At 33.2% G+C, this 12,349-nt stretch overlaps 2 protein-coding genes across 2 annotated transcripts; one reads left to right on the top strand and one right to left on the bottom strand.

The window, feature by feature from the left end:
• The first annotated feature begins 745 nt into the window (after positions 1 to 745).
• Tango4 (transport and golgi organization 4) lies at positions 746 to 4,134 on the top strand. Its single transcript, XM_040727699.2, has 3 exons — positions 746 to 2,272; positions 2,394 to 3,399; positions 3,457 to 4,134. Exons 2-3 carry the CDS (start codon positions 2,581 to 2,583, stop codon positions 3,967 to 3,969), a joined length of 1,332 nt encoding a protein of 443 aa, XP_040583633.1. The 5' UTR covers positions 746 to 2,272; positions 2,394 to 2,580; the 3' UTR covers positions 3,970 to 4,134.
• A 69-nt stretch (positions 4,135 to 4,203) lies between these two features.
• On the bottom strand, positions 4,204 to 6,584 carry LOC121132314 (uncharacterized). Its single transcript, XM_040727698.2, has 3 exons — positions 6,416 to 6,584; positions 4,651 to 6,158; positions 4,204 to 4,584 (listed from the first exon to the last, which is right to left on the bottom strand). Exons 1-3 carry the CDS (start codon positions 6,422 to 6,424, stop codon positions 4,383 to 4,385), a joined length of 1,719 nt encoding a protein of 572 aa, XP_040583632.1. The 5' UTR covers positions 6,425 to 6,584; the 3' UTR covers positions 4,204 to 4,382.
• Positions 6,585 to 12,349: the final 5,765 nt, after the last annotated feature.

The following is a 12,349-nucleotide window of genomic DNA, read 5'->3' as shown; positions in this document are numbered from 1 at the left end:
AGGAATAATTGGGTCTAGTTCCGTCACTGAAAAATCGGTCTAGACCAAGGTTTTGCCCTCAGCGGTCTTACGGTACCGGTTCTTGAACTGTTAGAACTGGAACCTAAAATGTCGAACCGAGACCAGAATATATTGCTTATCGGTTTCGGTTCTTGTGCTTTTGTTCGTATATAGAATATATCATGAAAAATAAAATATATATTAAAAAATCTCTTGAAATGGATGATCATGTTAGAAGTATCTTCATTTGATTCGCTCTATCTTCCTTTGGTCCTAACTCTTGGAGAACATAGAAGTCCACTTAATAATCAAATATATTAATGTGTGAGAAAACGGATTCTAATTACTTACACGACTTTTTACGTATTACTCAACTGATTTGCTTTTATAATCGAATATATAAATTTATAATATATTTATAAAGTATTTGTTCCAGAAAATATCGTGTAATTTTGAGATTTTTTTTCAAAAATAAATAACGGTTGGTCAAGAAAAAAAAGAAGTTAGGTCTCTTATAATATATGAGACCGAGAAAAATTGATCCGTAAATAAAGTGAGCCCGGAAAAAATCGTTCACGGTCTGGACCGAAAAATCAGCCTACAAAAAATCACATAAGTCCGAACCGGAAAAAAATTCTGTGGTTGACTGAGTCTCAACACTAAAATTTTTCTTCTTTACCTTGTTTTTTCAGTTGAAAGGGAGAAATATGAAATAGTAGAAGCCATAGAGAATTTATTTGTCTGTAGTTGTCTTTGCTCTATTCAACGCTTCTAGTGGACAAAAAAAGTATCGCCACGACTACAACATTCTACATGATTGATCACGTGGTCTTTATTTCGCTACTCTGTTTTTTGAGCTTTTTAGATTGCTTCATTTAATTATTCTTTTTTTCCTAGCTATTCCCACTAGGGAACACCGAAATATATAAAAAACGCACTCTTTTATTGTGTTTGACTCAAGTGCAAAATAATTTTATCATATTAATCATATAATCTAGAGGGTTTTTATGTGACGCAAGATTGCAAAATGTAAACAACTATGTTTTATAACAATATTTTTTCAATATTAAGAAAAATAGGGAACTATTGGATGTTAAAATGAAACCACTGAACGTAAGGATTTATCATACCTAGTATTATCTATCAAAAATATATCACCCTAATGCCGAGTTTATTATCTGGTCCTAAATATGTATTATAGCTATGTTGTTACATCGTTATACAATCCTATTCCCATATTTTAGATCAGAACTAACTATTACCATATAAATCAAAGGATACTTTCTCTCTCAATATTCTACTTTTCTCTTCCCTAAATCAATCAAAAATAAATATATAATATACCCATTTTTATTACATTGAAATAACTCAAATATCAGTGTTTATCATTTGCTTCAAGTAGAACTCAATGGAAATGTTCGGTTTATTTTATTCATAAAGTCATTTGATGGAGTTTAGTTAAGATGAATGGAAAATGTGTACATTTTATCAAGTAAAAATATTAGTTTTGAGCCTCCAAAATGCCGTCTCCATCAATTATAATGCAATTTATGACGTCAGTGAAAATTCTCTGAACTTTTTTAAAATCTAATTGCATCAAATTTATTGAATAAATAAGTTAAACTTTTGTTTTCTGATACAAATAGTCAACTTCATGCAAATAAAAATATAGATAAGTGTTTAAAAAATATTCTTCAACAGCTATTTTTTCCCCCAAAAGTTGGATTGAATGGTGAATTATATCAATAGATGTTAAAAGGTGTATATTGTACGTAATATATGTGATTAATTATTTAATTTTATTGAATTCAGGATAAATGATACATATTTCATGTACTTGAAAAGATAATTATTTAATGGTTGAACCTTATATAATTATTTTTTGAAATGGGTAAGATATGAGGTGTTCAATTTACAGCATTTACTATATAGATATGAAAAATTTCTTTTGCACTTATGTCGAAATATGTGCACGCCCAAAAAAGATATCGGCCATATTCATTTCTATGTTCCCCAGCTAATAACTAGCTATACAACTCTAAGTTGCTGCGTTAGCTTCTAGAGACTCATTATTATTTATTTAGTATTCACATACGTAGCTAAAGAGATAAAAAGCGGGTTGACTCAAGTGTTGCTGTTGTTGTTGAAGGTTTCCGAGTTGGAATTAGGACGAATGATCCAATCTTTTTTGTGGAAGTAACTTTGACGTATCTCCATGCTTCAATTAGTTAGCGTGTCCAACCAAATCGGCCACTTAACCCTTGATCTCAACGTAAGTTCTTTATTTAATTCTCTATGGCCTATGGCAATAAACAGTGAATGAACTCCAGGATTCTTCTCAGCCCTTGCTTGATAAATTAATGTTACTAATTGTGATTCTGTCTATTTTGAAGGGATCTGTAATTTCCTCAAGTGGACAACTAGAGAACGGAGAAGAAACAGGAAGACTCGTGTACGAGATTGCTCGCCTCGTAGCCAAGTTAAATATTAAAGGACGGAAGATAACGATTCGCACGTCTCCGAGTGAGGCTTATCTGATCCTTGTATCGAAACACTACGTCCATTGCGTCCTACACAAAAATGACGACGAGATTGAGTGAGGAAGTGACGAAGCACTCTGTGCATACCCTCATATTCCGTTCCCTCAAAAGAACACATGACACGTTTATCTCGGATCAAGGAGACATTCCATCCCTGGACCCCAAGGCTAATGACCTCTGGAGAAATGTCAAAGCAAAGTCCATTTATGGAAATCAGAGCATGTTGAATAAACTACCTAAGCCCTTTTTCAACAATGGCGCCAATACCGTCAAAGCCATTGAAGCCCCCGCTGACTCCAAACACACAGATCCCATCCCTAATAATCCTCCTGCAATTATTCATACGACTCAAATTCCTGCTATTCGCAGACCTTCAGCTATGCCAAAACCAACTTGGCATGCGCCTTGGAAACTGTATCGTGTTGTAAGTGGGCATATTGGTTGGGTGCGTTGTGTTGCCTTTGAACCTGGTAATGAATGGTTTTGCACAGGAGCAGCGGATCGTGTTATTAAAATATGGGATCTTGCTTCGGGAAAGCTCAAGTTGTCCTTAACAGGGCACGTTTCTACAGTTAGAGGACTTGCAGTATCCGCTAGGCAACCTTATTTATTCAGTTGTGGAGAGGATCGTCAAGTAAAGTGCTGGGACTTAGAATACAATAAGGTGATCAGGCATTATCATGGTCACTTGTCTGCTGTATATGATTTAGCACTTCATCCAACCATTGATGTCCTCGTGTCTTGTGGAAGAGATTCAACTGCACGGGTCTGGGACATGAGAACTAAAGTCAATATCCACACTTTAACTGGCCACACGTCGACTGTGGGTACTGTAGCTTGTCAGGCCACTGATCCTCAGGTATTTATTCATTGTAAAGAGGTTTATTTCTTATTTTTTCATTAATTTATTCTATAGATTATAACGGGTAGCAACGATAGTACAATTCGATTATGGGATTTGGCTGCCGGAAAATCAATGGCTACTCTTACGAATCACAAAAAATCAGTTCGAGCCGTTGTAATGCATCCAACACTTAATATGATGGCATCTGCTTCACCCGATAATATCAAAGAATGGAGAATGCCAGAAGGAAAATTTATTCAAAACTTATCTGGACATAATGCCATTGTGAACTGCATGGCTGTTAATTCGGATGGAGTACTTGTTTCGGGTGCTGATAATGGAACAATGTATTTCTGGGATTGGAAGACTGGTTATAACTTTCAAAGAACACAAGCACCTGTACAACCTGGCTCCTTGGACTCTGAAGCCGGTGTTTTTCAAATGAAATTCGACCAATCCGGAAGTCGTCTGGTTACATGTGAAGCAGATAAAACAATTAAAATATATAAAGAAGATGATACTGCTACAGAAGAATCCCATCCTATCAATTGGAAGCCAGATATTCTTAAGAGAAGAAAGTTTTAAAGAACTTTCACAATATTATTTTATACAAAGTTCAACCTAATAATTTATGTTGAGTTTTAATTTCTAAGAGTTAGAGAATAATTGTCTCTATGATAAAAAATTGTTTTAAGAATGATTTATACATATTAACTATTATATTTAGCTAATAAATAATATTAAATACTGTTCTAATCGTCTGGTAATTGGTATATCGAAAGCTTGATCCTTGCTGCACTCAATAAAACTCAAAATACGTCACTTTAAATGTTTATATTTGGTTGAGTATATAAGACGTAGAGTGTTGTTTCGTCTTATAACTGTTAGCTGAATGTATATAAAAATGGCACTACCGACCTTATGATTAAGTAAAATATAACAAATAATTTTAAGAACATGAAAGGACATCAATTCGACGTGGTTCTATACCCCTTTTTTTAACCTCTTGCTCTATGTTTTTGATTTATTTGTACTTTAACTCGTCGTCCATCAGGTAATACAAACCGATTATCATTGTAATCAAAGTATCCAACACCCTTAGACTCCAAACTACCTAAACTATTTTTCTCCTGCTGACATGGGGCACCACTTTCATAATTATATTCTCGAACTTCTCCAGAGTCGTCGATGTAACCATACCTGTCGGAATATTCATTTTACTGGTGAAGATAGAAAAAAAAATAATGATTGAGTTACTCAGATTACCTTCCTCGGGTAATACAGTCTACTCCACGAGTTTCCTCTTTAAAGGATCCATCACTTGTTTTGTAGCCCCAAGTGAGAGATCCATCTTCCTCCTCAAAAGAGTATCTTTCAATTTCGTTAGAGCGAATACGGGTTTTCCTTGTTTTTAATCTAATTTTATTGTCGCGTCGAAAAACTTGTCTTTTATCTTCTCTCTCATGAAGTTTTGGAGCTTCTATTTTTCTTTCAGTTTTAAGAGAGGACTCTGTTAGGATTTTAGATCTTGGTGTTTCTTCAAACAATAGGGGTTCAAAATCTGATCTTGCATTTTTTCTACGTGGAAGAATTCTTTCTCTTCTCAATTTCCGAGTGGGAGGCGCATTAGTAACAGGGACTTCAGTGGTCTCCTCTGACTCTTCAGGCTTTTCAGTAACTACTTTTTGAGGTCGGGTTCTGCGCCTGTTTCCCTGAATTCTTCGACCTTTTATTCTTTTTCCTCCTAAGTGTGCAGGTTTTGTTGGATAGGCTTTTGTAGTGGATGAAAGAAATTCATCTTCTTCATTTGAAACCGGTACAATATTTGCAGCTGGTCTTGGCCTTCTTCTACGTAATGAAGGATGATTCTTTCTCATTTTCTTGGTAGGTCTCGAAAGAGTGGGTGCCACTGTGGTAGAATGTAATTTTGGAATATCGAAAGTAGTGGTTGTCGATGTTGTTGTGGGCACTATGTCATTATTTTTGAAAGAGGTAATTGGAGCATCAAAATCGAATAGTCCATCATTTTCTAACTTAACTTTTTCAGTTGTAACTAACCTCAAAGTTGTTGGAGCTAGGGTTGTTCTTGGAGATTCGGAAGTAGAAATTGTTGTGCTTGATACAACAGCAGTTGTAGAAACTGTTGTCGTAGTTTTTCTCCTCAATCCAGGTCTATTCCTTCTAATAAAATCACTGACACCTCCAGTGCGTCTAAAGGGAAATTTTTGACTTGTATTAAATTCGGTGGAGCTTTCTTCTGTTAGTGCTTCAGTCGAAGTAGTAGTTACTTCATTTTTATTATTTCGTTTGGAAGATAAAAGGCTGGGTCTGAAACGGAATCGCGAACGAAGATTTCCACTCTTCAATCCTTCATCGGAGGAAGTTGTAGTTGACTCAGTGGTTGTAGTTAGAATTGTAGATGGGTCTTCACCTCTCCTCCTTGCAAAGGGGGATGATGGTCGTAGGAATTGAAACCTTTGCTGTCTTTGTTGTGGAGTAAATGCTCCAGACAGAGAGTAGGGATTGATTTTTTCTGCTGGCTCCTCTATAAACTCAGGAGATTCTGTATAGTCATACTCTTCTGGTTCTGCTTTCACAATTGGAAGTTCCATTAGAACATGACGAGCATGAGGATCAGATCTTCTAACTGGAATTTTATCAATTGTAGCCAAGGTTAATAGGTTTTCTATGGGCACAGAGACCCTGGCGAATTGTGCTCCGGCATAACTTGCAAAATATGCTGCTACTATAGAGAGGATTATATGTTGTATTGGCTAAAAGTAAAAAAAGAGAAGTCATATTGATCAGTTGGGTATACAAATAAATAAAGACAATAGTCTTAAATATTAAATGACAAGATGATTTCTAAGAGCTCTAAGAGACAGTTATTAAAATAAAATAAAATTGTAAATAAAATCATTTAATATAATATTAAATGAGCACACATTTACATCAAGGTATCTAAATCAAACTACAGCTTCTATCAAGATTCACCAAAGTCTTTTAATTTATAAAAATGAATGGTCTTTACCTTTCGCATGTTGATGAAGGATTGTATCAATGATGATGGCGCAGAATTGTTTGGATTCTCAACGTTCTTTATCGGATAAAAGGCACGTATAACGCACCTTTTAATCAAATTGCGGACGAAGTGTAAGACTTTTTTTTTGGTTTACCTTATTGAATTTTTCATGTGTTGTGGTGGTGGTTACCGAACTACCAAAAACGCGCGTGATGAAGAGACGACTAGCTTGGTTTTAAAACAACAACGTAAGTATGTAGATTGTGGATATTATATTATATAAAAAATAATTTGGAATGCATAAGAGAAGTATCCATTTATTTTTGATTTATTCTCTTACTTCATAAACAGTTTCCCTTGGTTGTCCAATTATGTGAACATTTGATTCTGACACTTCAAATAATAGATATTTCTATTACTTCAGCCCCTTGCAATAACATTTAGGACTGCGGTATGATACTTATTTGATTTGATTTGGAGGTCAGTACAGTGTTTCTGATCGTTTGAGTATCCAAAGTACTTTGTTGGTTTACAATTTATTTTCCTTTAAAATGAAAAATCGGGATTCTATTGAGTGATGAAAATCGTATGTATTTTAGGGATGTTAAAAAAAATAAACCAAAAATCAACATCGACATCCTGACAATTTGAAGAATGTTTTGGAGGAGAGGTGCTTGGCTATCACGACGTTTGATTAGATCATCATCTATAATCACCTTTGACGAGTGAAGAGGGAGAGAAGGAAATAAACAAAGATATTGGCAAGAATTACTCTCATGTCAATCCTCAATTCTACTAATGTTCAACATTGACTTATAATTATAACTCCCCAACTAATCCTCAAGGTTACTCTCCGTCTTTTATGAACACATACGAATGTTCAATCAGGCTTTGAATATAATTGAAAGTAGTAGGAAAATAGGTTCCCAACTCAGGAGTTAAATAATAATGACGACAGCCTAAAAAAAGAAAATGATTTATTCAAATTACCAGTTCTTAAAAAGCTGGCCAGCTAAAAAATACAGACGATTTACTTCAAAAATTATATTCTTCTGTATTACTCGAGAAAAAAAAAATAATGAAACTTTTAAAATTGAAACCTCTGAAATCCTTTATAAATATAGAATTTCGTTAGGAAAAGTCTTTTCAAATGGGTAAATAGGTCACAAAAACGGCCTTTGAAGACTGACACTTTTGAATCATAATTTTATCAGCGATACATTATAGAAGATCATATTAACAGATTACTCTAAAAATGGACACCCTAGTACACATGCTAAAATAAAATAAAAAAACTGGAAGAAGTTGACCTTTAATATGACCTTACTTTTTTTATACTCCTTTAATTGTTTAGATGGAGTTGCACTGATTAAGTATAAGTACATCTTATAGTATGTCAATTACGCCATCTGACCTAGAAATTCTCTTTGAAGCTCATATACATTAAATATGGTGTCTGAAAAAAATGGCGGTGGAAAAAATATCAAGAAAAAAGAGAAAAGTGACAAAAAATAAACACAAATACGACAGCATTTTGAATGGAAGAAGCGTTAATCACTTAATTCACCGTTAAGGGGAGGGGTGTTAATTTATTAAAATGAGAAAATTAAATTTTAGCCCAACATTTCGGATACCAAAACATCTTTTGAGCACTCTAAAAAAATCATTCCCCTCGCTACCCCGAAAATTACTTGTTCCCCTATGAATGCAAATTTTTTAATCTATTTTCAAAGTAATAGGAAGACACTTGCAAATGTCATGATCATTAAAGCCTTTTTATGCTTAAAGCAAAAGTTATAAAACATAAAAAAGTTTATAAAGTACAGTTTTAAGATCATATAAAAGGTCACAATAAGGTCAATTTGTTCTAATTTTTCATTTTAAGGTGTGCGCTAGGGTGTCCAATTTGTAGGGTCATCTTCTGTTGTATTTTAATCAAAAAAAATATTGTAAAGTTTCAGTTTTCAATGTCTTATGACCTCATTAGCTATTTTTTAAATTTGTATTGTTGAATTTTAAAAATTTTATTAAAGTTCCTTTTCTCAATTGATACATAAAAATATAATCCTTATTTTTGATTTAGAACAAAAACAAATTGTAATCCAACTAAATAATGAAAAATAAGAATAACTTGTATCACTTTAGAAAAATAACTTCAATGAAACTTTTGAAATTGAACAACATAACTTTAAAATTCAAACTTCTGAAGTTCAGCAACGTAACTTTAAAGCTCAAACTTCAGAATCATTTTACAAATTGTAAGTACACTAAATAATGTTTATATTGTTTTTACATTGACAATATATAGATATGGCTACTTTATCTTTTCTAATTTATCAACTTGACACATGTCACAACACTAGTTATCAAGGTTTTATAGAAGTTTTAGATTTTGAAGTTCCAATTTCACGAATTGAAAGATTTTTTAACTTAATGTCTCCTCATAAACAAACAAGACTTTTATGTAAAATTGCAATTACAACGAAATCACTTTTAACAATACATATCTATATTAATAAAGAAAGGGGGTTCTGTCTGTCTAATTGTATTTATGAAAACAAGTCACCGGGTGCACTGTATAGAGTGCTTTCTGATGTATATCATAAACATATTTTGATCTAAGAAATAACAATGTAGTCGTATTAATGAAATATAGCAGGTGTATGTATTTAAAATGAAACATTTATTCAGGGTGCTCTGTAAATGGTGCTGCCTGATGTATATCGTATAGTAGTAGGAAAAATGCCATGGGGAAAATTACCAGTGGAATATTTCCATGGAGAAAAATTGACAGTTAGGAAAATTGCCATGGAGAAAATTGCCCGTACAAACTTCATGATGAATAATAACACATTATAAATTCGCTAAATATTCTTTATGACAAATTGATGGTTTTTAAGAGTCCAGGGGTACCCTCAATTACCCAGCGCAACCCGAGGGGTTGGAACTATTTTTTAGATATTAGAGGGGTTCCTTGGATGTATATGATGCTTTACCGGTGGTTTTTAACTATCCCACACTACCTCCGGGACTACGGACAACCCGAGGGCTATGAACTAGTTTTTGGTGTTAGAGTGGTTCTTTGGATGTATTGGATGAATTGGCAGTGGTTTTTAACAATTACACAATACCACTGGGACATTGGCCAATCCGAGGCCGGAGAGTGTTTCTCCATATTTTAAGGGTTCCTAAGCTATTTATCCCCCTCTTACCAATCCTCTCGATCCATTTATTAGAATATTGGATTGAATTTCAAAAAATGCAATGAAATTGTATTGTAAATAATATTACTCACAGTTGAAAGTACTCCCTTGGGGGATGGAACAAACAAATATGTTTAGATATTTGTCATAATTAATATTAAGCGAATTTATAATGTGTTATTATTCATCATGAAGTTTGATCAAAATACGGGCAATTTTCTCCATGGCAATTTTCCTAACTGGCAATTTTCCTCCATGGCAATCTTGTACTGACAATTTTCCCTAGGGCAGTTTTCCGCGCACGAAAAAATTATATATATATATATTTAAGAAATAATAATGTAGTGATATTAATGAAATATTGCAGGCGTGCGCATGTACAGCAAGATCACTGTTTCTATTTGTTTTTGTTATTGCTCCCTTATGTATATCATAATTAATGTGCATTTTCAGTATATGTTAGGATTTGTATTAAATATAAATGTAAATATGTTAAAATGAATTATTTGATTTTATAAGTAAGTGCTCTAAAGATTAAAAGTACTCATCAGTCATCACAACATATAAATTTTTTTTTTTAAACCCTTATCATTATTCTTTTATTTTTGAGGAGAGGAGAGTATGAATTTATATAAGTATTGAGTAGTTACGTGTGAGAGTAACACTGGGGATTTCTCGGGAAGTTATCTTTTTATATTATTCAAACAAAATTTGTTTTCAGTCGACGCCCAATTACTTTGGGAAATATTGGGTATTAGACAGGGAAAATTTAAGGAATTTTTGCTTTTTAATTGCTATTTTCCTAATTTTGCGTGAAATGATTTCATCTTGAATAAAATAATTTTATATTTGAAATTTTTTTCCAAAAAAATTATTTTTTTGTTAACAGGAATGGATTTTTGAAATTAAAAGAAAAAATCAATTTTTTGTGAATAGCTATGGATTTTTGAAATTTTTTTTTAAAAGAATTAAATTTTTTGAGAACAACTGTGGATTTTTTTTGGGTTTTCCAAAACATTTAATATTTGAATTTTTGTGCGAAAAATTTTAATAAATAAATAATTAATACATATTTATATAATCCTGCGGACGCCCCTGCTACCGCTAGTTTAGTACACTTAATTCATTTTCATAAATAATAATGAAAAAAAACTTTATACAGCAGACAACAGATTTCTTTCGGAAATGAAAAACAAATTAAATTGGCTCTGTATAACCAGGTTTACTTATATACCTTACTATTATGTGTTATTTTTAAATAAGGGTGAAATTGACGTCGAGGGTATTGAACCTCTTATACCTTTTTATGGTGTGAAATCATGAGGGTAAACACCTTTAAAATACTTTTTTTTTAAAGAAAAAATAATACTAAAGGAAGTTTTTCTTATGGATTACGACATTAGAACGGCGTTACCTCCCCAACCTTTGTTTTCAGCTGTCGATGTTTAGACTTTCCCCCAACTAATAAGTGTTTTGAAGGTTGATTGGTTGAATTACAATGGGTCATGAGCGTTTTTACTTTTACTTATTGCTACACATCATATAAAAACATACAATCAGTACGGTTATATATAAAAATATATTTATCTTATGGTGCCCTCGCTATGATGGCCGGTTAGGTATCCTACTGCAGTCCGTCTGGAACGTGTTCTAGGGATGGTGCATTGTTCAACCAGCGCCCGACATCATAATTCATTAAGAAACTGGAAAGGCTGGAGACGGAATGTCCTTGAAAATGTCAAAATTGTCCAAAGGCTATGTCGACTCAATTACAAATTTAGGACATTCATAAACCAGATGAAGGGGTTCTTCCTCTCTTAAATCACATCCACAACATAGTGGGATAATTTCATGGTGCATAAGGTGATGGTGTTGGTGTAGGAGACAATGCCCAGAGGAAACTGAACCAAGAAGTTCAGTTTTCCTTTAAAAAAATCCCAGAGATGCTTCCACCTCCCAAGTCTAACTCTTTTCTATTTGTCTATATAATGGACAGATACTTTCTCCCTAAGAGATAACCGAGGGATACTAACAAATTGGGTAGGAGGTCGAATCAGAGCTCCAACTCTGGCTAGAGCGTTTTTACTTACATTAGTTTGTAAAGAAACGGACAGAAAGTAGCGCTCTCTTGCGGCAAATAATATACAGCTCCCTGAATAATAACATTATTAAATGTATAATATAGTTGTATGTTACTCACATAGAAGGCACTATGAAAATTATACTCTGCATGTGTAATTTTTATAAATAACTAGTTACAAGCTGTAGATTGTAGATAATATATTATTTTTAGTTTGCTCATGTTCAATTAGCTCTTGTGTCTCTCATTTGTAGAGTCCAGTCCCAAACTAACGGTGAAACATAAATTTATATTCTACATCTGTTAAGACATATCTTAAATATTAACAATAAATACATGTATATATATATTACAGATTATTTAACACAATATTGACCGAAAATCGACACCAATATAGAGAAAATTCGCCATATTTTACAGTTTTTCTTCCAACAAGGGGAAAATGCAAGACAAGCAGTTAAAAATGTTGATAGTGTTTATGATTTTGATACTATAAGAGCCAATCACTCGCAAATTTGGTTTGGTCGATTCTGTTTAAGTAATTTTGATGTCAAAGATGCACGACGCTCTGGAAGGCCAATTGTCGAAAAAGTGGATACAATCGTCCGGCCGTCATTTAAGCACTGCTGTGATTGTCAAGGAGATAAGCATTTTAAAGAA

This window comes from Lepeophtheirus salmonis, chromosome 2 (assembly GCF_016086655.4).
Source record: "Lepeophtheirus salmonis chromosome 2, UVic_Lsal_1.4, whole genome shotgun sequence".
NCBI classification, from domain to species: domain Eukaryota; kingdom Metazoa; phylum Arthropoda; class Copepoda; order Siphonostomatoida; family Caligidae; genus Lepeophtheirus; species Lepeophtheirus salmonis.
Note: the sequence above shows the minus strand (reverse complement) of the source record. Positions and strands in the feature narration are given on the sequence as shown.

What these genes read in the sequence shown, in the direction of transcription:
- Tango4 (XM_040727699.2), top strand. Translation starts at nt 2,581, where the DNA reads ATGACGACGAGATTGAGTGAGGAAGTGACGAAGCACTCTGTGCATACC. An exon ending in GTCAGGCCACTGATCCTCAG is followed by an intron (nt 3,400 to 3,456) that starts GTATTTATTCAT and finishes TTTATTCTATAG; the next exon opens with ATTATAACGGGTAGCAACGA.
- LOC121132314 (XM_040727698.2), bottom strand. An exon ending in GACTGTATTACCCGAGGAAG is followed by an intron (nt 4,585 to 4,650) that starts GTAATCTGAGTA and finishes ATATTCCGACAG; the next exon opens with GTATGGTTACATCGACGACT.